We start from the raw sequence: 25,240 nt of genomic DNA, 5'->3' as shown, positions 1-25,240 counted from the left end.
TAGATGTAGTAACGGCTTTCGGTGCTGACCAACACTGTTCGCAGCTGTTCATTGGTGACGTCATCTCTAGTTTCTCATCTCTAATCAGCTGTTTGTCTAAATTCGCAGTAAATTCACAAAGTTATTATTTATCCCCAAAAATTGTTTCACTAGTAGTAAAAATAAGTCTGAAACCATGTCGGATGACCTGCCGGAGCAGTTTGACCTGGTGGTCATAGGCACAGGTAAGGAGCCGGCCATGCATTTCACATTTTGGCTAGCGTATGAGTCATGGTGGGACGCCCTTTTCAGGCTTCACCGAATCCTGCATCGCCGCTGCGGCCAGCAGAGTGGGCAAATCGGTTCTCCACCTGGACAGCAACGAGTACTACGGGGATGTTTGGAGCTCCTTTAGCATGGACGCTCTGTGTGCCCGTTTGGAACAGCAACCCGAGCCCCATTCCACATTGCGAAATGCCAGCTACACCTGGCACACCACGGAAACAGAGCTGGGAACAGGGGAAGCCACTTGGACCAAAGACTCGGTGCTGGCCAAGTCCCGTCGCTTTAGCCTGGATCTCTGCCCACGCATCCTTTACGCCGCCGGGGAGCTGGTGCAGCTCCTCATCAAGTCGAACATATGCCGCTATGCGGAGTTCCGGGCTGTGGACCATGTCTGCATGCGCCACAACGGGGAGATTGTGTCCGTGCCCTGCTCCCGCAGTGACGTCTTTAACACGAAGACACTGACCATCGTGGAGAAGCGGCTGCTGATGAAGTTCCTCACAGCCTGCAACGACTACGGCGAGGACAAGTGCAACGAAGATTCCCTGGAGTTTCGGGGGCGCACCTTCCAAGAGTACCTACAGGCGCAGCGGGTGACCGAAAAGATAGCGTCGTGCGTGATGCAAGCCATTGCCATGTGTGGCCCCGCCACCATCTTCGAGGAGGGTATGCAGCGCACGCAGCGGTTTCTGGGCAGTCTCGGCCGCTATGGCAACACACCCTTCCTGTTTCCCATGTACGGCTGCGGGGAATTGCCGCAGTGCTTCTGCCGCTTGTGCGCTGTATATGGGGGCATTTACTGCCTGAAGCGAGTTGTCGACGACATTGCCTTGGACTCAAATTCGAATGAGTTCTTGCTAAGCAGCGCTGGAAAGACTTTGCGGGCGAAGCACGTGGTGTCCGCCCCTGGCTATCCACCAGTGTCCAAGGGAATTGAATTAAAGCCCCATATCTCTCGGGGCTTGTTCATATCGTCCAGCCCCTTGGGCAACGAGGAACTGAACAAGGGAGGCGGAGGCGTGAATCTCCTCCGACTACTCGATGCCGATGGGACACGCGAAGCCTTCTTAATTCAACTTTCGCACTACACTGGAGCCTGCCCCGAGGGTCTATGTAAGTGACGCTTGGAGCTACGTGGTAAACATATATTTCATGTAATTCTTTCTTACAGATATCTTTCACCTGACCACGTCGGCCTTGAGTGAGGATCCTGCGTCCGATCTTGCTTTATTTACTAGCCAACTATTCGATCACTTAAATGCACAGATCATATTTAGCTCATATTTCACAATCGCTGCGCAGTCCGATACAAGTGCAGCTGCGGAGCACATTTACTACACAGATCCTCCGACTTACGAGCTGGATTACGACGCGGCCATTGCCAATGCTCGCCACATATTTGGCAAACTCTTCGCAGATGCTGACTTTTTGCCACGGGCCCCAGATCCAGAGGAGATTGTCGTGGATGGTGAAGACCCCAGTGCCTTGAACGAACACAGTTTGCCCGAGGATTTGCGGGCACAGCTGCACGATATGCAGCAGACGACTCAGAAAATGGATATACAAAACTAGATGAAACGGATAATTATATCAAACAAGGGACTTTCTCAGTGTCCGAATATCTTATGAGGGGAGCAGACCTTTTTCTAAATAGTATGTTAAATTGTGAAAATTAATTGATCAATTTTGCTTCATATATTCCTATATATTTATTATGTAAATTATTTATAATTGCTAAAAGTACTAGGTTTATATAAATGTTTATATGTGAGTGCTTCTGTGCATTTCGCTTTGAGAAATATACTTTCGAAAAATATGCATTCCAATGCGTATAAAAATGTTTCTTCTTTATAATTATTGCTTGACGGGTTGCTGTTTTTTGCACGAAGACAAAAATAAGGGTTATATCGAGATTAAGGTTAATAGTTAACAAGGAAGAACGAATAATAGTAGTCTTATAAATTAGGATAAGGCTTGGGCAGTTCATAATGCGGGCAGCTACAATAAACGCAATACAAATTTTATTCGAACGTATCAATATTAGAAGACAGATCAAAGAAAGCTAAAATATACGAAACCAAACAAAAATGTGATGAAAACAAAAATGGAACAAACGGAACACATGTATTCGTGCTGGAAGATTCTGCCGACGACTCCTTTGACCACATATCTTTCCTCTTTTCACTGCATTTTACAATAAAGCTTTTGTGTTTTCATTTCTTGTGATTGGTAGTTGGCTTTTGCACCGGGTTGAATTTGCTCAGAATATTACCCACAGGATACAGCTGGTGAGTCTGTAATTTTCGGCATTTATCTGCAAATTCAGCCCAATGCAGAAGCCTTGAGTGATTTGAAATTCCATTTTCAGTTGTCATGCGAAATTGTGAGTTGCTATACCTATATCTTAATCAGATTATTATTGATATTCTGCTGGCGCTTGCGCTTCGCATTCATGGCGTCAACAATTGGCTGCCGCTTGGCATTGTATTTCTTGTTCAGTTGCTCGATCTCCAGCTCCATCTCGTGATCGATGTTGCACAGCCGCTGGTTCAGATCGTCGAAGGTAAGAAACTTGAGGAACTCAAACTCTCCCTCCACGTAAGCGTGCGATTGGGTATGCATATGCTGGTTCTGATACGCAGGCGGCGGTTGAGCTGGAGCCGCAGCCGCGGCCGGTATACCCTGCTGCCCCATTGGCGCAGCATTGCTGAGCAGCAGATTCTGCTGATTGTTGAGCGCAATGAGTTGTTCGTTCATCAGGGGATAGGCCATGAGAACTTGCTGCTGCTGCTGATGTTGCTGCAGCCCATACTGATTGATGGCGGAGATCTGCTGGAACTGCATTTCCATGTTGTGCTCCCAGTTGTTCAAATCGTTGGCCCCGCTGGCCAGGTGCTGTTCGTCCTGGTGCTGCTGCTGCTGTTGCTGCTGCTCGGCTGCCGCGGGAGAATACTCGGTGGCCGTGGACTTCTCATCGCCACGAGCATCTCCCGTGTTCTTGCGATCGAAGTGCTCCAGGAACTGCGGTCGATAGCGATTGCGTGGCTTTTGATCATCGTTTTGCTTGGCTGTTGTGGAGTCATCGGAGTCCGAGTTAATGACCATTGTGCCTGAATAAAAGAAAACATTAAAACTGTAACTCTCACCCTTCCAATATAAAAACCTTACCCAAATTAGACTCCAATTCCACCATTGTGCCGCTGTCCACTGCCGGCACATCCAGAGGGGATGCCCCTGACGAGGCCGCTGCTCCTGTCGCCGTTGGACCTGCGGCCTTGGCCAGGTTCCTCAGGCCTCCCGGCCCCAAAGTGCCGTCATCCACGCCCTGCTCTGCATGCGCTATCATGGTGGCATCTGAAGCCGAGCTCTGTTGGTACTCGCCGAACTTCTCCGGTACCAGAGTACCTGGATCCTCCATGAAGGCGTTGTCCATTATGTTTTGTAGCATTCCGTTTTCCTGGGTGGCCAAACTCTTGGCCTGGCTGCTTGCAAACAGTCCGCCAGCGCTTCGGTTGGCCCGTTGCTGCTCGCGAATGGCACAGGTCTCCTCCAGCATCCTCTTTAGGATCGATCGGTGCTTGGCGTTGCGTATGAACTCATGCTCCAGCAGCTCGGTGGCCGTGGCCCGGTCGTCCGGCTCCTTCACCAGGCATTTGCTCACAAAGTCGATGAACTCGGTGCTCCAGCGATCGGGCTCGCGGAACGAGGGTGGTGGCTTCTGGGGGATCATGAAGATGGCTCGCATGGGATGGATGTCGCCATAGGGCGGCTTTCCTTCGGCCATTTCCAGGGCGGTGATGCCCAGTGACCATATGTCGGCCACACAATCATAGCCAATCTCCTCGATCACCTCGGGTGCCATCCAGAAGGGTGTCCCAATGACTGTGTTCCTCTTGGCCATTGTGTCCGTGAGCTGACCGGCGACCCCAAAATCGGCCAGCTTGGCATAGCCCTCGGTGTTGAGCAGGATGTTAGCCGCCTTGATGTCGCGGTGGATCTTGCGACGCAGGTGCAGATAGACCAGTCCCTTCAGCGTGTCCGACAGAATGGTGGCGATCTCGTCCTCTGTGAGTGTCTTTTTGCGGAGCCGCATGATGTCCGAGACGCTGCCAGCGCCGCAGTACTCCATGCAGATCCACAGGTCATACTGCTTGAAGTAGGAGCCGTAGTAGCGCACCACATAGGGAGAGTCGCACTGTTGCATAATGGATATCTCCTTGATGATCTCGTGCAGGTCGGACTCCACGGGCACCAGCTTGATGGCCACGATGGAGCTGCTTTCCTTGTGCAGCGCCTTGTACACCGATCCGTAGCTGCCCTCGCCCAGCTTGTACATGATGTCAAAGACCTTTTCCGGCGGCTGCGCCAGCGACTCCTCCGACAGCTTCTTCAGCTCGCCGTTCGAGCTGGAGGACATGTTGCCCGCCATCGATCAGTTTCCCCCGGTTCCCGCTGGCCTTGACTTTGCGCGAAATTGTTAGAACTAGCACGAAACACACAGATAATTGTCTATTCACAGCGACATATCACACTTTTGTTCTTTATTCGCTCCCGGCCGCTAACCAACACTGATAGTTCTGCTCAGGCCCTTTACAACACGCCACCCGCACGGACAGGTGTGGAGTTGCCAGAAGAGTGCGGCGCACTGCGGAATGTAAACAAAGCACCAGTGCTGGAAAGCAGGGCCAGCCATTTATCGATTAGTCACATGGCGCGCAAATTAAATTTAAATAATTGAAGAAAGGACTCCCTCGGGCCAAAAATATCAGTGTTACGCGGTCCTGACCTGACATACCTTCGTTAAAGCCTCTTTTCCCCAATTGGGTTTGGAGTACTAAACCTAAATCTTTTTTGTAATTTAAAATTCAACGTTTTAAACTACATTAAGGCAAGTGATAAGGTATGACCTTTTGTTTATTGCCTATAACCTAAACCTTGCTTGGGATGATAGAATATGGCCTCATATACGTTGATTTATTTTAATAAAACACGTTTTTATTTAATAACCAAATGTTTGTGGATTACTAAAACAGTAATAACAAATTCGTAAGCTACCCATTTGTAAGGGTTGAGCAGTAGACACCTTAATCAAAATTTGAAAGTGATTTCAAAATCCCTGTGATTTGTGTTGCACCCGAATAGTGACGTTTTTATTAAAACCAGGTTTTGCAAGAAAGCATATCATCTCAAGCTTTGAACAATCATTCGATTATAAAGTTTATTAGCGTACTTTGAAATATAAATACCCTTCTAGTAAGAAAACTACGAGTACATTTTTTGTGGCTTCATAGCCCATAAAACTTACAGATGTTTAGGTCTGTTATTTTAAAATACTATTAATAAATGACATGTTTTATTGACCAGTAAACTTTTGTTATGCTGCCAGGGTAGAGATTAATTTAAACTTACATTTACTTTGTTTCGCTGGCATGTGTAGCAAACATATATATACTAAGAACATCAAACAAAAATCAAACATATACATTCTAAGAACATTATAATAAAATCATTTGGGGATCAGCGATAAGACAGGCAGAGTGATTGAGAGCTGCCAAATCAATTTGTCTTTATTAACCTGCGGACTTTTTTAAGCCCTGAGGGGTTCGCTGACCTGCAGCGCTTCATAAAAATTCCTTGGAAATCGACGAGACCCGCAGATTATGAATTTTTGCACAAGCCAGACAAATGATAATACAAGCAATGAGAGCAACATAACTGGCGCCTCAGAGGCTAACCGGCTTAGCGTTATAGCAAATGCGACTGGAAGAGAGCACCCAAACCTAGGCCGAGACTGAAACCGAGTAAGCGGCATTAGCTGAAGCCGTAGCTGTGGCTGTTGGCTTATCGGTCACTAAGCCGCCCTAGCAACGTGCTCCATAGAAACGCCACGACACGACACCCACCAACAGCAACGCCAACACCACCGGAGGGCCAGGCTAGAAAATTCCTTCGCTCGGCAGTTCGCTGTTTACACTACGTGGCTGCACATCGTCGTCCTCCCAAAATGGCCATGGCCCAAACGGCACGCACCGCCACGGGAAGGCGTCCGACGCACGACTACCACACTCCGGCCATCTCGCTGAGGCAGGCCCGCTCCAAGTCCGCCAATCCGGCCCAACTGCGTCCGCTCAGCGGCATCCACGGAGCGGCCGTCTCCTCCCGCCCACGCTATGTGCCGCCCTTCTCCATTCAGTCGCAGCAGAAGAACACCGTTGTCATCGACGGACCCATTCACGAGTCAGCCCCCAAGACAGCCAGTGCCAGGGCGCGGGTCCCCAACCCAAAAAGTGCGTTTGTTTGTTGGTGTCTCAGTTCGCTATTTGTTTCCCTAATGATTTCCTTTCCCATTTGCATGCACTGATTTGCAGTTCTGAGGCGGCAGCAAAAGTCCATGTCCACCTTCAACTTGGGCATGGGACTCAATGGGACCACCGCGGGAGGGGCTAATGATCCGGGGCGAGGAACCCTCTTCCGCATGTACTTCGACCGTGGCGACCTGCCCATCAAGATGGAGTACCTCTGCGGGGGCGACAAAATTGGCTGGACGGTGAGTAGGGGCAAGGTCCGGGTGGGTGCACAAACAGAGTTCCATTAGGGTATAGCTTATCTCTAATTTATTAAATAGGGCCCACATTGCCTGGCCTTGTTTTTTTTATTCTTTAACAATAATTATGACGCCTCTTTTGCTTTCATCATTCTTAGCATTTAGAGAAAAATCTTTAAATATTTCTGAAATCTACCAGTATCTACCAATTTTACATGGTTACAAGACAGTATTAAAAAGGTATTTTTGTAGTACAATTTTATTTACAGTTAATTTGTATCAATAATTTAAAACTTAAGGAAGATTTTAAGTCCTTAGCTGCTGTATGTACAAATTTTTCTACAGCATATTCAAATTGAGTTATTTAAGGCAGAAGCCGGTAATATCTTTTTGGGTCTTAAATTTACAACTATTAAAGTCAGCTTATTGTGTACCTATTACGGTAAGAAAAAAAATGTGAACTAGAATTTTCCATGTGCCGGTTGCTATATCCAGACAGCGAACTTACACTCCATCTATGCCAATGTGAACCAATGTAAATCGAAACAAATTGCAGAACTGTCACTTAAAGGGGTAACCTTACTGCTCAGTGACCTATAGGCGGTCCCATATTTGAGTTTCGCTCGAATTTCGTACACCTGCGTGTCCAATTATTTCAAGTGTTGCAGCTAAAAGCAAAAACGAGTAAATAATATGCCATTGTCTATTTCCGGAGTTAGTAGAGCACCGGTGACGGGCAAGCATTTTGGGCGGAATGCGACTGCTGACATTCAAAACGCCGCACCGTCCAACTGTCAGTCAGTTTTAGAACCCCACTGCAATCTAAAAACAGTAGTATCCACCCACCTATATGTGTGACCCTTCTAGCTAGTTCAATGTCACAGACCTTGGGTGGGCTTTTTTCTTTTCAAGGAGCCCACATGTGCGGCGAATGTCTTTTAAGCGGTGCGTTTGTTTATCTAGGTCGAAATGCCGTCGTGACAGCTCGTGTGCATTCGAGTAATATGTGAGTGACACTACTTTATTTGCGTCACTGGGTCGAAGGTCGAAGTCGGGGAACCCCACATGTGAGGTTCACGCAGCTGCGATGCCAGCGATGTCGCCACGGACTTTAACTTAAATTCTTTTTAAGGAAATAGTGCATATTAGGAAAGCAGAGAACACAATACGTCTTCTTATCCCCCTTGATAATGATTAATGGTCCTACGACCCGCACTTGTATACTACCGACCAGATATACTTAAAGCTTTCCTGATAATCGGCTGAAATCACCTCAGCTGTAAGTCTGTGATGACTGGACTTTAGACGACGACCTTTTTAACAAAAATGATCAGTCTAGACCAATATTATAAGGACTGTAGGCAGGTACAGGTACATATTCAAATTATTCGCTGTGTTCTAAAAATTTTCCATTGACAACGTAAACAAACAAAGAGCATCTTAATGGAAATCAGCTAGGGCCTAACCGGCATGGCGTGCAAATGTACACTTGCAAAACTTGCGCCACTGCCAATACACGAAGCCAATTCCAAGTCGGAGCGCTCTATTCACCTTTGACCCCACACCCGATTTCCCCTTGAACAGGTGGACATCGAAAAACTGGACTACAGCCTCTATTTGCCGCTTTTCTTCGACGGACTGGCGGAGACCAAGCACCCATATAAGACGTATGCCCGCCAGGGGGTCACGGACTTACTGCTGGCCGGGGGCGAGAAGATACACCCGGTGATACCGCAATTAATATTGCCACTGAAGAGTGAGTACCAGGGTTTCGGCTGGCACGCAAATGCCTCGAACTTTTTGGGTCTAATTTGCACCTTGCGAATTTGAATCCGAATCCGCCCCCATTTCAGACGCATTGAGCACACGAAACCTGGAGGTAATGTGCACGACATTGAAGATAATCCAACAGCTGGTCATGTCCTCGGATTTGGTGGGACCCGCCCTTGTGCCCTTCTACAGACAGTTGCTGCCCATGTTTAATGCCTTTAAGGTGAAAAACTGTAGGTAGTATTCATAACTTTTCTTTCCCATTCCTTAGGGCATGTTCTTTTCCAATTCCAAAGTAAACTGTGGCGATGAGATCGACTATGCCCAGAAGAACAATCTAAATCTGGGGGACCTCATCGATGAGACCTTGCAAGTGCTGGAACTGCATGGCGGAGAGGATGCCTTCATCAATATCAAGTACATGGTCCCGACCTACGAGTCCTGCTATTTAAATTAATTACGCTTTATGGTTTTGTCCCTTTACATACAATATCATAAGTATTTATTGAATTTTACAAACATTGCAGCATTAAATAGATATTTGTTACTGAAGTTTTAAGGTGTTTTAATGGATTACTTAAAGGTTTTTGGTATACTATTGCAGTATCCATTTAAATATAATATCATAGGTAGGTATATAGAATAAATTGATTACTTGAGATTATAGGTACATAGTGGGAGATTACAGTTTTGGGAGTATATATATAAGTTGGGCCATCATCCTGGTAGGGATGGTGGCAGAGTGGGGGCACGACGGCTGGACCTTGAGGAAGCCACTGTGCCCACCTTTTGGTCTTCACTTGGTGGGGGCGTACTCATTCTTCTTCACATTGTGGGGGGAATAGCGATTGTACAATCCCCAGATGGAGTTCATTAACTTGTCGTTGTACTTGTTTGGGGAATATTCGCGCTCTGAAAGCAAGGAGGCAATGAGTACACGATCCATTGACCCAGTGAGTGGAGATCAAGAACTTACGGGTTGAAGCGTTGCCGTTGTCAACGGAACCCTTATCGGAAGCAGCGGACCTCAGACGGGCGACAATCAGCTCCCGCTCGTTGAATTGCTCTCGGATCTTGCAGGCGGCGAATGCACCTTGGGGAATGGCGGCCATCTTAGCTACTGCACGAGTTCAGAATGTCCAAGAGTTAGTCATCAAAAGCCAAATCAACAGGCATCATTACTTACCACTCAGGGAAACAACGCTCAAAAAGGAAATAAATTCAAAGTTCTTTGGAGAGCTTCGGTTCCAGCACTCTGCGAAATGCTGATTGTGGTTGATGATTTTCTCGCGCTGCTCCAAAAGCATTCAAAGGCCAAAGTCAAAGTCTGCCACAAATGGGTGTATTGGGAATATTTCACAAGTTCGAAATATGTCCCAGAGTGTTTTTGTTTAATTAATTTCAGATAGGTTGAGCCAATTGAAAAGGGTTTTTTTTGTTTCACTTTAGACCGTGGGGCATTTCATGCCAGTCGTTTTTTGCTCGGATTTGCTCGATAATCTTCGAAAGATTTCTCTGGTACTCAGCACAAGGGTTCGGAACTGAACTGAAGCTCCCGCCTAGGAGCGATTGCAATTTATAGACCGCGGGCTCGGATCGGGGCTTCGGGGAGATAAGCGGTGGACAGGAGATCAGGCTGCCTTGATAGCACGATTATGGAGCCGGCAATTGATCGCCATTTTGTTCTACTTATCAGCTGCATTTGTCGTTGTTTTGGTTTGGGTTTTATAAATTGTACAGAGACCTATTAGATTCCAAGCTCTACGGGAAGCTTCGATGGGCTGGGAAGTAGATGTAAGCTCTTGATAAGGAGCCAGCTGCCTAACGACATCTCTGAGAATCAGAGCCCTGAATCTTTAGACTATTTAGCTGGGTCTTGTTTGTTTAAGGGATCCCGTCCCCAACTCGGTTGTCCCTGTACTCAAATAGACATTAATCTTTCGAGGCTGTATCACAAACCTGATCAATCCGGCTCCTAACACACTTCAGCATACAGTCAGTGGTTTTTGTGATTAAAATATTATTAAAAACTGACCTAAGTGCAGTTTGTTTATAGAAATTGTCAATTAATTTTTGTTTATAATGTTTTGGTGTATAAAGTTTTGGTGGTTTTGCACCTTGCATTAAAGTGTTTTGTCGTGGTTGTAGAATTTCTATGCTTACGGTTGAATGAAAAATTGTTCTCATTATTCTTAATTTATATCATCATATATATTCTAATTTATTTGGTTACTATTATTAAAAATTTAGTTAAATAAAAATTAGCGCTTCAATACACTTATTTAAAAATACTACTTTGCTAAAAAAGTTGTATTTTAGGGTAAGTCTTGTACATTCAATACGTTTGATTAGGATAAAGGTAAAGAAATAATACGTTCCCATAATGGAAAACGTATTTTCTAAATATGTTCCTACATTTAGAATACATTTCAACTGTATGTTTTTGCCAGTGCACTGACCACAATATATGCATGCATTAATCAATAATCGCTATAAAACAAAGAAAGGCCCACTAGTGAAACCAGTAAATAGGCGGGGGATCGATCCGATGGGGATCATGGGGATGACCCTCGTAAAACGGTCTCAATAATACGATTAAAAATAAATCGTTTGTTCCAGTGACGCGCAAAGTGTTTACTACAAAAAAATTAATCTTCTCACAATGCCGAGATCCAGTCACGGTGGCGATAATGCTGGCAGTGCTCTGTGAAGTAGGTACAAAATTCTCACAGTTTGCACACAGTTTCAAACACATTTAATTTCAGAACTACAAAAAATGACCAAAAAATTGGCGTGAAATAAGTTGCATGATAAGGCAAGTGATCGCAGCCACGAGCGACTGAGATCACGTAGAGCCAGGTTTTTTCGAAGATTATATTTAAGCGAGTATGGCGATAAGGAAGATCCTCGTTGACTTTTACCTTTTTTTGCGCAGTTCAACAGTCCGTCAATGACTCTTGGAATATGCTGATGTAATAATATCAGTTAATGAAACGATCGATCCCTTTATCTTTTTGTGGCTCTTTTTTTGGCAAAAAATTGGGCCTGTTCTGGATTTCTTTTTTTAAATCTTGTACTCCAAAAAAATTCGGTCAAAATAAATCATTAAGTGCTGTAACTAAACTAACTTACTTAACCGAAAAAACAAAAACACTCCCTGTAGAAGAGAGACTCTTGTAGCTCTTTTATATTTTCTTCAATGATGTTTTAGGCAAAAATGTTCATAAGAGAAATTTCTCGAAGCAGAAAAAACCCCTGATGGATTTATATTTTGAATTTCGAATGGCGCCAAATAGCTATGCACATTTTGCCACACTGGTGATGGCAGCACTATTCCCCCATCAGGTGGCAACGCTCTCGCCACACATCGATGCTGCGCATTTCTAGTCAACGGCGAGGCTAAAATTAACAATTGGCTGTCAAAAGCAAGAAAAGAAAAACTCGGGAAATTGTTAATTAAAGTCGTGACCCACATCAGCCCACTCAGCCCCCAGACTCAGCGATGACGTGGAAGAAGCAGCTGGCGGTGCTGGCCAAGCCGTACTACTGGGTAAACATCTTGCTGGGCCTCTCGTACCTGCTGGCCAAGAAGACGCAGTTCATCTGCATTCGGCTCTTCAATCTCGCCGGAGAGGATGAGGCGTGCGATTTGGACAGTCGCGAGGTGGAGATCCTCTTCTTTCTGCTCATCGTGGTGATGATACGGTCGCGCAAAACTGGCAGCGTCACAATGATCAACTACTTGGCCTCGTCCTTCCTCTACACGAAGGTGGCCAATGCCATTTTGTGGGCCTACGCGGATTTCCGCTACGGCCTGGGATTTCTGCTGCTCTGCGTCCTGGTGGGCATGGTGCTGCCCGAGCCCTCGTACCGCGGACCCGAGCACATCACCTACTTCCGCAACGCACAGGTCTTCGAGGAGGAGTTGGCCCGGGACAAGCGAACCAGCTGGCTGATCTGTTTCTACACGGTGTGGAATCCCAGCTGCGTGAACTTTGCTCCGGTCTTTGCCGAGCTCTCCGCAGAGTACAACACGGACCACCTGAAGTTCGGCAAGATCGACATTGGACGCATCCCGGACGTGGCCCAGAAGTACCGCATTTCGGACAACAGCTACTCCAAACAGTTGCCCACGGTGATCTTGTTCCAGCAGGGCAAGGAGACGGACCGCAGGCCGTGCGTCGACTCCAAGAACAAGGTGCAGAAGTTCTTCTTCTCCAGCGACAATGTGCGAGCCACCTTCGGCCTCAACCAGCTCTACAAGGAGGCCGTGGAACGACTGCCCGCTGCGCCCAAGGAGACCAAGAAGGTCCAGTAGGCTTCGGCTGCCCCGCCTCCCACCCATGCCATCTCATTTCTGCGCGCACGTGCTGATATCTGTTATTCGTTTAGTTCTTAGTTTATTTTAACTTATTGAGGCGCGGCTGTGACCTCAACTGCCACCGCCGGAGACACGTACAATTGCACTAATAATTGCATTCAATTCTAAACTCAGACGTGCATTTGTCGCGCTGCCTTTGTATAAATTATTTGTGTGGTCTTGCATTTGCTTATCTAATTTGTAGCTAATCATCATGTACCAAATATATTTAAAAGTGTGAAATGAGTCAACGAAGTTACAGCTTGTTGTTATTCCCCTGATTAGGTTGCTGTTTCATTCAATTAACAGCGCTCAAACGACCATTTCCTGTGCTGGTTTAAGAACAAGTAGATTTTGAGATGGACCCAAGGGGCGATAAATGGATGAGTCTGTAAAACTGCGAACTCTCAAGAGGTTCTGATTGAATAAATCAAAGCACAAGGGTAATTACCTCAAGTAAAACATTTGCTTTTCACGATGAAAGGCAGGCTAAGCAGCATCGATTTAAGTATTTTTAAGAAATTCCCAAGTCAACCATGGCCAACATTTTTATGGCCTTTTATTTTACTTGCCTTTTAAAACAGGAACCTTCGTGGCAAGGCAATTGTTTGGGACAACACGACGTGAAAGCCCATCCTCGCCGGTTTATAAAATATAAACGGAATGGGCCTGTGCCCGTTGTTATTGCGAATGTGTTAAGCAATATTGTATAACAATGGAAATGGCACAACAAAAATGTTTCCGGCGTGTTGCGTTTGGAAATGGGCGGCAGACATCGCCATATAGACAGGCCATATAAACGTATACCCACGTATGGGGACTGGTGAGCACCAGGCCAGACGCACAGCGAAATAAACGCAAATCCCTTTTATCCATTCAATATGCATACACACTCGCAGCGAAACGGACGAATATAAATGCATAAATACAGGCGACTGCACAGCGCCACCCACCACCCACCACCACCCATCCACCCACAACCCCCGCAGATGGGAGCAAGGCTTTTGTGGTTAATATTTGTGTTTTTACTTTATTTTCAATGAAACGGCATGGAAATGGCCATTGCATTGTACGTGTATTGTATTGCGTATGGTAAATAGTACGATTGTCTCACATGGCCGTTTTATTTGCGGAAAATTTAAATTCCCATTGGATGTGGGACAAGATTCTCACCGAACCAATTACGGGTATGTCTGTTCCGGCGTTTGATCAAGGCATCGCCGCTTCAGCTGTCGGCTCCCTGGGATCCCCCACCACCCCACTAGTAATGGCTTCCAAGCGCTGTCACCCGCATCTCACGGCAAAATCCAATAAGCACTTGCCCCGCACCGACAACAAAGCTCATTGTCGTCGCTATTTTCACGTTGATTTCGCTCATTGCTGTTGCCAAACCAGTGCTGGCCACAATTGATTTTGAGTGATTTTTTGGCCGATACCCTGTGGATGAAGTGGAACGAGGGGCTTGTTTACTCGTAAAAGTGGTTAAAATATCTGAATTTGCTTCCAAATAATATCAAATTGGTTTAATGGTTATATGCAAAGTCTGTTTTCTTATATCTTGGTATGACAATTAAATGATGCCCCCATTTAGTATCTATCATAATCCAATCTTTGTTAGAGATCTCTGACTCTAATTTTCTTAAAGTGATCTAAATATGTAGGAAAGTAAACTTTAAATATAACTATTTTTGTAATAGTTGGTTACAAATGTAACTAGGATTTTTCCAAAACTTTTCATATCAAGGAATACTTCATTTCTGTGTTAAAATCAAATACTGTCAAAAGGGCATCCGGAGTCCTCTTTTACATGGATGTGTATCGTTAGGTCTGCTCGCTTCGTACTTTTTATTGCATTTTTATGTCAACACCAGCTGCCAGCGTCTTAATATCGCTCAGTCGAGGTGCTGGATTGGGTTTTTGTATATTTCTGTCAATTGCTCACAATTAAATTAAAATTCAAGTCAAAGCCAGCCGCTGTTGAAGTCGCAACCACAGCCGCAAGGCAGGACAATTGGAACCAAGCTCAGGTGCTCCCCTTCGTACTAAACTTTTGGTTTCTTACAAAGAGATTAAATAAATCAATTCCGTTTGAGATATCCTTGAAGGATATATTGCCAAGCAGGCAAATTCGGTTTTTTCTTAATCACAGGAAGTATTTGTTAAATTTATAGCTTTTGTCCTTTTTTGAGTGGTAGATACTAGATATGAAATAAACAGAAAACAAATGAAATGAAAATAGCCGTAACCTGAATGGATTTCAATAAATAAACAATAGGTGATTTTGAAAGAAAGAAAGGGGGAAGAGCGTTGTATTTGAAGTTTGATATCAACATTTTCAGTAGGCCATTTAAAATTAGAAGCGCAAATATTCTTATTTATTTATAGAAAATTTGTGGAAAAAAGGAGACTTTTCTGTAGAGACAATACAAGACGACATAAAGCTATCGTCCTTTGGGTAAATGGTCTATCTATTCCATTCCCATCGGCTCCAAAACATTTATACCTAGAGAAAGCATTTTTCCAGAGGTTTCGCCCAAAAATATAAGACAACTTCAAAAGCATTATATGCCAAAACCGTAGAAAAACATTGAAGTATATAATATCAGGATCTGATGGAAAACATTCTTTAAAAATTTCACAAAAGACTCGTCGCGTAAAACCTAATAAAAAGGTAAATAAAAGATATATAGACCAGATTTTATGGTCTTTGCCAAAAGGGTTTATTGTTCTGTAGACATTTTTTTTTTAAAAAAGATCCTTCCCGTGACAATGCATATTGCAGCATTGCCGTGACCAGGATTCGAACCTGGGTTACCACGGCCACAACGTGGGGTCCTAACCACTAGACGATCACGGCTACGAAGGCACTTGAATCAGCGCCCGCCAAGCGCGCTCATGAGCAGCGCATATATGTATCTCCGTAGCCAAGGCAATTTGCCTGCACTTCTTTGCTCCAAAACAACTCGTTTGTGGAGCAATGGAGCAACTACCGCCTCTAATCGCAGCAGTGCCAGCAACAACAGCAGCCAGTGAAAGTCCAGAGCACTCGGGCGAGGCAGGCCAGCCCACAAAACCGACAAACCGTCAGCCGATAAGCAAGATTTTGGCTCATAAATTAGTTTCAATTTGCCAAGCCAGCAGGAGAGGGGGCGGAAGTGGGCGTGGTGGTGGGCTTAGCGCTTCGATTCGGTTCGGATTGCTATCAGCATCGGTTGCCGTTCTCAGGGTCGGAATACGGGTGGCCGGTGGTTGCGAAAGTAAAAAGTTCCAAAAATAAACCACATATGAATAAATTTGGACGCCTGCGACCCTGAAGGAATAGATTTATTTCAATTTACTTATGCATATATCTTAAGGGGAGCTAAAAGATTTTATAAATATATATCCATCTACTTATTTATTTATACATTGCCTCCAAACAAGGTTCTATAAAGGTATTTCCCTAGAGCTGAGTTTGTAAACTCCAAATTTGAATACATCGAAATGTAAATATGTAATGTAAATATATAATAAAATGTTATAAGTTATGGAACATGTTTTTGTAATTTTGTTTATATCAAGCAATTTCAATTTGTTCTCATCTATCACTATATGATGCACTCACACTTTTTGAGATAAAATAATTTATAAAGTGCATTTTTGAAAAAATGTTTTCACCCCAGCAGATTAATACGTTTTTGATCCCCTGCGCTTCACTTAGTAAATATAACAAGCCGCCTTTTGGTTGGCTAGATATGTAATATATCCTCGGCATTCGCTGAACTCTTGCCTTCACGACCCCGCGAACAGGTTTCGATTGCCAGCAACCAAAACTCGCCAATGCGAACTTGTACAATCCAGTTTCATTTTATTCAGCATTTAACGATTTTGTAATTACCCTTAAGTGCAATATTATTTCAATGGCAGTTTCGTTTTTATTCTGGCCCACTTGCAAACACACGTGGCCGTGGGCTGCGGATGTGTGAGGGAAAATCGTCGTAGTTTTCCGCAGGCGAAGCCCTAAAAAATTGAAAAGTATTTACATGAATGCTGCCAATTCAAATACTCGTCCCACACACCCGTGAAGTCCTCACACAATTTTTTGTGAATTCTTCTGGCCTGCTTTTCAGAACCCGGCAAAAACTGGACTCTTTTTGTGCACTGTGGAAGTACTTGCGCTCCAATAACTACACAAAGGTTGGGATGCATGGGCTGGTGGGTCCTGGCCGCATTCACAAAAATATTTTTGATAAGTGGCTTTAACAGTGTCCTTCCCATCGACGTGTTGGTCATATGGCTTTGCAATCTACACGATAATCGGCAGGACACAAAAACGTGCCATTAAACGTCGGATCTTTGAACTTTGCAGTGACACAAACCGGATTCGCTATACTATACTGACACGTGGGTGCCAGCCAGTCTGCCGGTGTAGGTTTTTGCGTGTGCCATCGTTAAAGGTGTCCGCTATATAAACGTGGCCAGGAGCACGCCAGTCCGAACAGTCGGCCCAAAAATGCTGGTCGACACGGACTTGGCGAGTGGTGTGATCCGCTCGCCGTACAGCTTTGACATCCCCCACGCGTTCATTTTCAACGAGTCCGAGTTTGTGGAGCCCGTCTACTGCGGACCCTACATGGAGATAGTGAAGCACTTCGCCGAGACGTACCACTACCGGCTGCTCCTGGATCCCGTCGAGAGCCTGCCCAAAAAGTCGGTGGTGGAGGAGGACATCGGCAGCGGTGTGTACAACATCTCGCTGCACGGCGTTACGATTCGTCCGGACAAGATCGGGAACTTATCGGAGGTCACGCGGCACAGCTATCCGCTGGAGATGATGACGCACTGCGTGATGGTGCCCCTCGCCCCCGAGCTGCCCAAATGGATGTACATGGTGTGGCCGCTGGGCAGATACATTTGGACCTGCGTCTTCCTCGGCACCTTCTACGTGGCCCTCCTGCTGAGGTACGTGCACTGGCGGGAGCCCGGGAACGCCACCCACTCCTACTCCCGGAACGTGCTCCAGGCCATGGCCCTGCTGATGTTCAGCCCCAACATGAACATGACCGTGAAGCTGAAGCACGCCTCGCTGCGCGTAATCGTCTTCTACACGCTCCTCTTCGTCCTGGGCTTCATCCTGACTAACTACCATCTCAGCCACATGACGGCCTTCGACATGAAGCCGGTGTTCCTGCGGCCCATCGACACCTGGTCGGACCTGATCCACTCAAAGCTGCGCATCGTCATCCACGACTCGCTGCTGGAGGAGCTGCGCTGGCTGCCGGTGGTGAACACCACCTCGCTGGATCCCCAGTTCGACGCGCGCAGCTGACAGGACTACCAGGCCCTGCTGGCCAGTCCCTCGCGGTCCTACGCCTATGTGGTGACCCAGGACGCCTGGGTCTTCTTCAACCGGCAACAGCGCGTGCTCATCCAGCCGTACTTCCACCTGTCCAAGGTGTGTTTCGGCGGCCTGTTCAACGCCCTGCCTATGGGCACAGATGCCAGCTTCGCGGAATCTCTGGACCACTTCATCCTGAACGTCTGGCAGGCGGGACTGTGGAACTACTGGGAGGAGATCGCCTTTCGATACGCCAAGCAGGCTGGCTATGCGAGAGTATTCCTGGACACATACCCAGTGGAGTCCCTGAACCTTCAGTTCTTCAACACGGCCTGGATTGTATTGGGCGTGGGAATACCCATTAGCTCGCTGGTCTACTGCTTGGAGCTCTATGTACACCGTCGGAGAGAGAGACGACCGCAGTACGACCGATTTGAGTGCTATGACTAGTTTTTGGTCAACTACCTAGTTTGTGGGAATGTTTTAATGCTAAGGCAATCATCACTTGCAAGAATAAATTAAATTTATTTAAAGTTAGATTGCACATGTCTTAGCTGTAGATCAAACTATGTAATTATTTCGAAGAAAAAGATTAATAGGCAATACCAAAATTAACCGATTCAATTAATACAGTTCAGTTCCCTCTTACAGGAGAACCTAACTATGCTTTGTGAAGCATATTGACGATTTTATTGTGTAAGCTGGTGTAATTATCATATTCACGCAAAAAACTGTCAAGGGATTAATTAGTAAAAGCTCAATTACGATATTAATACCTTTGAAAAGGTTTCGGAAAGACGAGAAGGACAGCACTACCTTTATTCAATATATAATGTTTAAATAGGAGCTGAGGGAGGCAGTGTTTAAGCTATCCCCCGGGAACAATTAAATCGAACTAAAAGTGCGCCGTGCAATCGAGGCAAACGATTTGACCTGTTCAATTAACTCGAGGAGCTTCTTCAGGGAAGTCATGCGGCGAGCGGTTTTGGTTTGTGCTCTACTGTCGCTCTCATGTCATCCGAACTACGGATGGAACATGCCATACTTGCTCCACCTGCTGGGGCCGTTTGCTGGAATGAACGTTTTCCAGGAGATCGTGTGGTTCGTTAGTCCCCATCAGAGGTTGGAGCACCTGGACGAGTTCATAATGCGCACAGGCGAGGCCTTTGGGGCGACCGCCACTCAGACGGTGGTGAGCAACAACACGAAAATGCGAATGATTCACTCGTCGGCCCGGAGGAACCACATGAGCTTTGTGTTCACCACCGGAGCAGATGATCCGATTATGAAGGTGTTCACCAAGGTGCTGCTCGGGAGGCACTTCTACTTCTCGATGATAATGTACGTGGCCAAGGTGGGTGGCATGCAGCCTATTAATGAGCTGCTGCTCTTCGCCTACAATCAGCAGTTCATTAACTCCATGATTTACTTTGAGTCGGAGGAGGGAGTGAACCAGCTCTTCGGGGTCTCCAAGTTCCCCACCATGACATTCGAGAACCGCACTGACTTCCTGAGGTACATGAGAAGCGTTTGGAAGAAGGTCTTGAATGCCCGCTCGGATGTGGGTGGCTTTGGATTCACCACGCCCCTGCGCCAGGACCTTCCACACCTCTTCAAGTCGCAAGGACGCTACGATGGGAGCACCTACCGGATCATCGATACCTTTGTGCAGTTCATCAACGGCAGTTTTAGGGAGCTCGTAATGCCACGAGATGCTCTCGGGGGCCAGGTGATCAACATGAAGGAGGCCCTGCAGCTAGTCCGCGATCGCAAGATGGAGTTCTGCGCCCATGCCTACGCCCTGTTCATGCCAGACGAGGAGCTGGAGAAGACGTACCCCCTGCTGGTGGTGCAGTGGTGCCTGATGGTTCCGCTCTACAACAGCGTGTCCACCTACTTTTATCCCCTGCAGCCCTTCGCCTGGAACGTGTGGTTCTTTGCACTGGGAGCTCTAGTGGGACTGGCTCTTCTGGAGCTGATGTGGCTCAGGATGTTTGGAGGGTGGTCACACAGCCAGGGCGCCCTGTTGGACTCTTTTTGCTATATCATCAATGTGCCCACAGAGGGCCAGCTGCAACAGCCCTGCCTGCTTCGCGTCCTCCTCCTGGCCACTGTATTTTTCCATGGGTTCTTCCTTTCCGCCTACTACACCTCCAATTTGGGCAGCATTCTGACCGTGAACCTCTTCCACGCCCAGATCAACACGATGGATGACATAGTGAGTGCCCAGTTGCCCGTCATGATAATTGACTACGAGATGGAATTTCTGCTAAATCTAAATATGGAGCTGCCCGAAGAGTTCCTCAAACTTCTACGTCCCGTGGATTCGGCCATTTTCTCAGAGCACCAGACGAGATTGAATAGCTCCTTTGCCTACTTCGTTACCGAGGATCACTGGCAGTTTCTGGACGAACAGCAGAAGCATCTGAAGCAGCGCCACTTCAAGCTGAGTGGCATCTGTTTTGGTTCCTACCACCTGGCCTTCCCCCTCCAGATGGACTCTTCCTTGTGGCGCGACATCGAGTACTTCACCTTCCGCATCCACTCCTCGGGTCTGCTCAACTTCTATACGCGCAGTAGCTTTGGGTCTGCCCTCCACGCCGGCTTGGTGGAGCGCTTGCCGGAGAACCGGGAGTACACCTCCGCCGGACTGCAGCACCTGGCCATTGCCTTTATATTGCTGCTGGTCATGAGCTTCTTGGCCGGGATTGTTTTTTTCCTGGAAAGGGTTTTCAGGGGCAGTGCCACTTTGCTAATCGACAATTAAAAAAAGGGCAAAAATATAAATTTTTTGTTCAAAAAAGTAAATACCATAATTAATTATAATATAATAAATAATATTTGGTTTTTCAAAAGAGTGCATAAAAAGTTTATATTTTATAGTACATATTAGTGAGCTAACTTTGACAGGGAGTTTGACAGGGAGATCCCTGTTAAATCTTTTTCGACTCGATAAAGTGGCAGCTTATTAAATAATTAGGCTTATAAGATAACATTTTCTAATATTATCTATTCTAAAGCCTAAACAATCAACGCAAGCCATGTATTGGCACTTACAACTACATTTTGCACTCTGTCATATGTAGTTTCTCTTTCAGGAAAATTAAAGGAGTCGAGAAAACCAATTCGTTTTTTACGAAGAATTTATCTGGTTTTAAAATTTTTCTGGCGGATAGGTATCAGGGACTTTATCAGGAACTCGAGAAAGTGGCCTAAAACGCTTAAGAATGTTTTGCAGAATAATTAAGTACTACTAGATATGTGTAGCGGCTCGCGCTTCCAGTGGTTCATGAGGCCCGCCTGCTGGGCGATGGTGGGAGTCCCGGTGCATGGGAAAGACGTGGTAGGACCCTTCGAAGACGTTGAAGTATCGATTGTAATGGAACATTAATTTGAGATGACTAATCCTATAGCTATAAGTATCAATCTAGGTAGCCAATGCATGAACCCAGTTAAACATAAAAACATAAGTCCCTAAGTTTGCCGATCGAGGTTAGATAAACATCTTTTCTGACAAACATCTCAAGCCGGCCAGGCGTATGGTGCCTCCCCATACAGACAGGTAACGTAACCACAAGTCGACCCATAAGCCTCGTGACTTTCAAAACCAGCCAGCGACACTTTTCTATTCTAAAAACGAAGCTGCAACTGCAGATCAATGAATGGCGGACGGCCAAAAAGAAGGCAGCAAGTGCAGCCCAAAAAGAAGAAAAATCATCAGGTGCGCCCCACACAAGGGGCAAATATTTCATTATTTTATTTGCCACCAGGCCTCGCTGATTCCCTGTGTTTTTACAGAGGGTTCTGCTAACTTATAAAACCTTATTTCACCGTACTTTACTCGCATTTACCCGAACAAAATTTCACAAAAAAGTAGTTTATTCGATTAGAGCGAGCGAGAATCGTATCACATTGATTAGACAATTGGACTGTAGAATATTTTCCATTCTCATTGTGTAAATTAAAGCGGAAACACTCACACAGCTGATGATAACAAGTGCCCCACAGAGAGTGGTGTTCCCCAGCTCTTCGTTCAAAAAACGTCACACCCTTGAAGGGACAAACAACATTTGAGCAATACAATTTATATAATTAGATTAACAATCGCATCAACGATAAGGCTGATAAAACAACTTAGTCTACCAACAACAACTTAACCTAGGACTGTAAACGACAAACGTATGGACAGTGGCTCTAATGTTTCTTGAGCTTATCAGCATGCGGGCACTTTTGCTTCTTGCCCCTCAGTAATTTGCAAGATAGCTTCAGGAGAACCAAGATGACTATTATGGGTAGGCCCAAGAGCACAGCGAATGTGTCCAGGCTGTGGAGTTGGATTAAGTTGAGATCTCGGGCAGTTGATCGCAGGTGGGGAGCACCCTTATGCCTGATAATGTACTCCGTCCACCAGACAGCTCGATCGAGAGCCGATTGCGGCTGATCGCGATACCGCTCCGAAATGGCACTCGATGCCTCGGCGTATCTTGGATCGTTGAGCAGCGTTTGGATGGCCTTTTCCAGTTCCTCCTGCTTCAGGTTATTAAGATCCAAGCCCAAACCGAAGCCCATTCGCTGGGCACGCTTAACATTTACGTGCTGATCATAGAAGCACGGCAACCCCAGCACGGGCTTGCCATAGTAAACGCTCTCCGTGGTGCTCAGCAGGCCGCCATGGGTGATAAACAACTTGACATTCGGATGGGCAAGAATGTCCGCCTGGGGATACCACTTCCTGATCAGCACATTCGCTGGCTTTCCAGGGATCTCATCGTCCTCGAATTTCCACAGCACTCGCTGCTTCAGTTTGGCAAAAGTTTTCAGCAGCGTGTCCCTGGTTTCCTGGGGCAGGTCCTTGCTCTTCACATTGGAACCCATGGAGAAGTAGATTACACCGTCCGGCGCGCCCTCAATGAACTGCTTTATGTCCTCGGGTAGGGGTTTAGGATTGTGGGAGATTTGCATTCCACCGACCTCGATCATATTGGGCTGATAGGGTCGCGGGTAGCTCAGAGAAAAGTGCTGACCGAGCAGGAACAACGAAAAACTGTCCATGACCTCCTCCATGGATTTCCTGGCATTCGGGAAGTACTTCTTGAACACCTTCTGCATGTTTGGCAGGTGCACCAGATGCCGGTGAATATCCTCCACAAGGATTTCATAGTGATTCTCCAAGCGTTCCACGAAGGTCATTTTGTCAGTGCGTGAAGAGGTCGTTAATGGGTTATACGAAATTGGTGATATGTTGCCAGCAGCCTCATCAATTCTTCTGTCTGTTCCGAAGCTCGAGAAACCAATCAGGGTGGCATTGAAGTGCTGGGCAAAGGCATACAGCGGCTCCATTTGGATCATCTCGGCTAGGACCAGATCGAAGGTTTCCCCTGAGTTCAGGAGCTTCTGGACACCCTCATCTTCTACCGTGATTTCGATGAATTTTGCTAAAATGTAGTCTATCGCGTTAAGTTGCTGCCACAATAACGGAACATTCAGAAGATTCATCATTTCTGTAAGTTAAAATTTTATAGATTAAATTCGTTGTGATTAATTAAAACAGTACATATATATTTATTTTTAAGAGGGAATCAAAACATACGATCTGCTCAAAACATCATCAGTAGTATTAATACAAACACGTTTGTTTGTTTTTAATATATCAGCAACAAATCAAATAAATACACACCATCTGAGAACTCGTGCACTTTGGGTATCTCGATGAAACGCATGTTTGGCGTGGCCTTGTTCTTGAAGGCGTTGATTACGGTCACCTGGTGACCCTTTGCGGCCAGGGCCATCAGGTAGTTCTCCATAAATATGTACTGGGAGCGACCCGGAAACGGCAGGGTGGCCAATATCTTGGCCCCTTCTGTTTCGAGCGGTTTGGCGCTCAAAGCGCAGAGCACGAACGCGATGGTAGCCAATAATCTCATGTTGATTGAACGAGTCTCCAGCAACGACTAGTTGCGAAGATCGGTCAAGATTCCCTATATATATGCTGAGCTTTTGCTGATAGCTGACCAGCGAGCGAGCTTTTCGAGCAGCAAATAGCGTCCAATCACGCTGATGAGGGGCTATGACTTTTACATTTCTACCGTTTCTCCCGTTGGGGAGGAGAGATTAGAATTACGTTGGCGACTTCTAGGTTAGGGTAGTCTCGGCAGATTTTCATTCCTCCGGCGCTGTCCCCTCGCCCGAATTATCTTTTATGTTTCTTGCGTTTGCTGATGAATTAGCAAATTCTGCCAGGGCCAGCAAACTATTTCACATTTTGCTTAAGTATTGCCAAATGTGTTTGTGGCTAGATTTCAATCGTACTCTCCTGTGTCGTGTTGGTAAAAGTTGTCGGTTGGGTCTCTTCAATTCCGGTACTTACCGATACGATTATCAGGTCGTGTGTTGTATAGAGTTTGATAAACAAAGATATTTCAAAGATGAGAACATTTTAATATTTGAAATGTGATACTGGTGATAGTAGTAGTAGTATAGTATATAGTTCAAATTTATGGTGGGCCAAAATAAGGTGACCCAAGAGGGCATAAAATCAAACCAAAATGTCATTGCTAGGAATATGGATATATTTAGGGTCACACTGGTCAGCCAAAAACGTAACCCAGTTCCTTTTCATCAAAGTGATCTATATGCATCACCCTCCTTCTTACAGAAATTAGGCCCATAAATAAGCAACACAGTCGGAATTAAGTATTGGTCAGAGGAAGTCCATAGAGTGCCCAAGTCGTGGAGTTTAAACAAAAAACTTTGTTTCTTTCGTTTACTTTACTATACCCAAATTAACAACGCTTTAATTTGTAATACCCTACAATTGTTAGGGAGTACACTTATAAGAAATGCTGCAAAATCGGGAGTACACCTCCGCCGGACTAAAAAATATCGAAATATATTATTAGATATAAGTAACCGAATTATAAGTACGCACTCCAAACATTGTTTATAAATAGTTTATTGAGAGTACAGGGTTTTTGGTGTATAATTC

General features: G+C 45.8%; 8 protein-coding genes and 1 non-coding gene across 10 annotated transcripts; 5 read left to right on the top strand and 4 right to left on the bottom strand.

Moving 5' to 3' along the window:
• The first annotated feature begins 60 nt into the window (after positions 1 to 60).
• Positions 61 to 2,090, top strand: LOC108026792 (rab proteins geranylgeranyltransferase component A). The gene is made up of 3 exons (XM_017097953.2): positions 61 to 224; positions 292 to 1,377; positions 1,436 to 2,090. Exons 1-3 carry the CDS (start codon positions 176 to 178, stop codon positions 1,834 to 1,836), a joined length of 1,536 nt encoding a protein of 511 aa, XP_016953442.1. The 5' UTR covers positions 61 to 175; the 3' UTR covers positions 1,837 to 2,090.
• Positions 2,091 to 2,263: 173 nt separating this feature from the next.
• Positions 2,264 to 4,850, bottom strand: LOC108026791 (serine/threonine-protein kinase hippo). Its single transcript, XM_017097952.3, has 2 exons — positions 3,433 to 4,850; positions 2,264 to 3,374 (listed from the first exon to the last, which is right to left on the bottom strand). Exons 1-2 carry the CDS (start codon positions 4,691 to 4,693, stop codon positions 2,662 to 2,664), a joined length of 1,974 nt encoding a protein of 657 aa, XP_016953441.1. The 5' UTR covers positions 4,694 to 4,850; the 3' UTR covers positions 2,264 to 2,661.
• Positions 4,851 to 6,169: 1,319 nt separating this feature from the next.
• LOC108026948 (parkin coregulated gene protein homolog) lies at positions 6,170 to 9,130 on the top strand. 2 transcript variants are annotated; one of them, XM_044092041.2, is made up of 5 exons: positions 6,170 to 6,563; positions 6,633 to 6,811; positions 8,393 to 8,564; positions 8,662 to 8,811; positions 8,875 to 9,130. In XM_044092041.2, exons 1-5 carry the CDS (start codon positions 6,269 to 6,271, stop codon positions 9,033 to 9,035), a joined length of 957 nt encoding a protein of 318 aa, XP_043947976.1. In that variant the 5' UTR covers positions 6,170 to 6,268; the 3' UTR covers positions 9,036 to 9,130. The 2 variants fall into 2 exon arrangements, with proteins under 2 accessions (XP_043947976.1, XP_016953650.1); XM_017098161.3 differs by having other exon boundaries at positions 6,175 to 6,551.
• Positions 9,127 to 10,132, bottom strand: LOC108026949 (uncharacterized). The gene is made up of 3 exons (XM_017098162.3): positions 9,765 to 10,132; positions 9,555 to 9,698; positions 9,127 to 9,490 (listed from the first exon to the last, which is right to left on the bottom strand). Exons 1-3 carry the CDS (start codon positions 9,883 to 9,885, stop codon positions 9,375 to 9,377), a joined length of 381 nt encoding a protein of 126 aa, XP_016953651.1. The 5' UTR covers positions 9,886 to 10,132; the 3' UTR covers positions 9,127 to 9,374.
• Positions 10,133 to 11,939: 1,807 nt separating this feature from the next.
• Positions 11,940 to 13,193, top strand: LOC108026958 (thioredoxin-related transmembrane protein 2 homolog). The gene has a single exon (XM_017098173.3). It carries the CDS (start codon positions 12,081 to 12,083, stop codon positions 12,894 to 12,896), a length of 816 nt encoding a protein of 271 aa, XP_016953662.1. The 5' UTR covers positions 11,940 to 12,080; the 3' UTR covers positions 12,897 to 13,193.
• A 2,530-nt stretch (positions 13,194 to 15,723) lies between these two features.
• Positions 15,724 to 15,795, bottom strand: Trnah-gug (transfer RNA histidin (anticodon GUG)). Its single transcript has one exon. It is a non-coding gene; the product is annotated as a tRNA-His (tRNA).
• A 1,629-nt stretch (positions 15,796 to 17,424) lies between these two features.
• Positions 17,425 to 18,735, top strand: LOC108026603 (uncharacterized). The gene is given in 2 exon segments (XM_050887473.1): positions 17,425 to 18,132; positions 18,135 to 18,735. Coding segments are annotated over 2 exon segments (1,188 nt in total). The 5' UTR covers positions 17,425 to 17,430; the 3' UTR covers positions 18,621 to 18,735.
• A 556-nt stretch (positions 18,736 to 19,291) lies between these two features.
• Positions 19,292 to 21,022, top strand: LOC108026522 (uncharacterized). The gene has a single exon (XM_017097468.1). It carries the CDS (start codon positions 19,292 to 19,294, stop codon positions 21,020 to 21,022), a length of 1,731 nt encoding a protein of 576 aa, XP_016952957.1.
• Positions 21,023 to 22,324: 1,302 nt separating this feature from the next.
• Positions 22,325 to 24,201, bottom strand: LOC108026909 (UDP-glycosyltransferase UGT5). The gene is made up of 2 exons (XM_017098118.3): positions 23,933 to 24,201; positions 22,325 to 23,756 (listed from the first exon to the last, which is right to left on the bottom strand). Exons 1-2 carry the CDS (start codon positions 24,177 to 24,179, stop codon positions 22,450 to 22,452), a joined length of 1,554 nt encoding a protein of 517 aa, XP_016953607.1. The 5' UTR covers positions 24,180 to 24,201; the 3' UTR covers positions 22,325 to 22,449.
• Positions 24,202 to 25,240: the final 1,039 nt, after the last annotated feature.

This window comes from Drosophila biarmipes, chromosome 2R, assembly GCF_025231255.1.
Source record: "Drosophila biarmipes strain raj3 chromosome 2R, RU_DBia_V1.1, whole genome shotgun sequence".
In the NCBI taxonomy this organism is placed as follows: Eukaryota; Metazoa; Arthropoda; class Insecta; order Diptera; family Drosophilidae; genus Drosophila; species Drosophila biarmipes.
Note: the sequence above shows the minus strand (reverse complement) of the source record. Positions and strands in the feature narration are given on the sequence as shown.

Excerpts from the sequence above, each read along its gene's own strand:
- LOC108026522 (XM_017097468.1), top strand. The coding sequence starts at position 19,292 with ATGCCATACTTGCTCCACCTGCTGGGGCCGTTTGCTGGAATGAACGTT.
- LOC108026949 (XM_017098162.3), bottom strand. The coding sequence starts at position 9,885 with ATGCTTTTGGAGCAGCGCGAGAAAATCATCAACCACAATCAGCATTTC. Across the intron at positions 9,699-9,764 it reads GAGCGTTGTTTCCCTGAGTG|TAGCTAAGATGGCCGCCATT; the intron begins GTAAGTAATGAT and ends GAACTCGTGCAG. Across the intron at positions 9,491-9,554 it reads CAACGGCAACGCTTCAACCC|AGCGCGAATATTCCCCAAAC; the intron begins GTAAGTTCTTGA and ends CCTTGCTTTCAG.
- LOC108026791 (XM_017097952.3), bottom strand. The coding sequence starts at position 4,693 with ATGGCGGGCAACATGTCCTCCAGCTCGAACGGCGAGCTGAAGAAGCTG. Across the intron at positions 3,375-3,432 it reads GGAATTGGAGTCTAATTTGG|GCACAATGGTCATTAACTCG; the intron begins GTAAGGTTTTTA and ends TCTTTTATTCAG.
- LOC108026792 (XM_017097953.2), top strand. The coding sequence starts at position 176 with ATGTCGGATGACCTGCCGGAGCAGTTTGACCTGGTGGTCATAGGCACA. Across the intron at positions 225-291 it reads CCTGGTGGTCATAGGCACAG|GCTTCACCGAATCCTGCATC; the intron begins GTAAGGAGCCGG and ends CGCCCTTTTCAG. Across the intron at positions 1,378-1,435 it reads AGCCTGCCCCGAGGGTCTAT|ATATCTTTCACCTGACCACG; the intron begins GTAAGTGACGCT and ends TCTTTCTTACAG.
- LOC108026958 (XM_017098173.3), top strand. The coding sequence starts at position 12,081 with ATGACGTGGAAGAAGCAGCTGGCGGTGCTGGCCAAGCCGTACTACTGG.
- LOC108026909 (XM_017098118.3), bottom strand. The coding sequence starts at position 24,179 with ATGAGATTATTGGCTACCATCGCGTTCGTGCTCTGCGCTTTGAGCGCC. Across the intron at positions 23,757-23,932 it reads AGTGCACGAGTTCTCAGATG|AAATGATGAATCTTCTGAAT; the intron begins GTGTGTATTTAT and ends TTTAACTTACAG.
- LOC108026948 (XM_044092041.2), top strand. The coding sequence starts at position 6,269 with ATGGCCATGGCCCAAACGGCACGCACCGCCACGGGAAGGCGTCCGACG. Across the intron at positions 8,565-8,661 it reads ATTAATATTGCCACTGAAGA|ACGCATTGAGCACACGAAAC; the intron begins GTGAGTACCAGG and ends CCCCCATTTCAG. Across the intron at positions 8,812-8,874 it reads TGCCTTTAAGGTGAAAAACT|TAAACTGTGGCGATGAGATC; the intron begins GTAGGTAGTATT and ends CCAATTCCAAAG.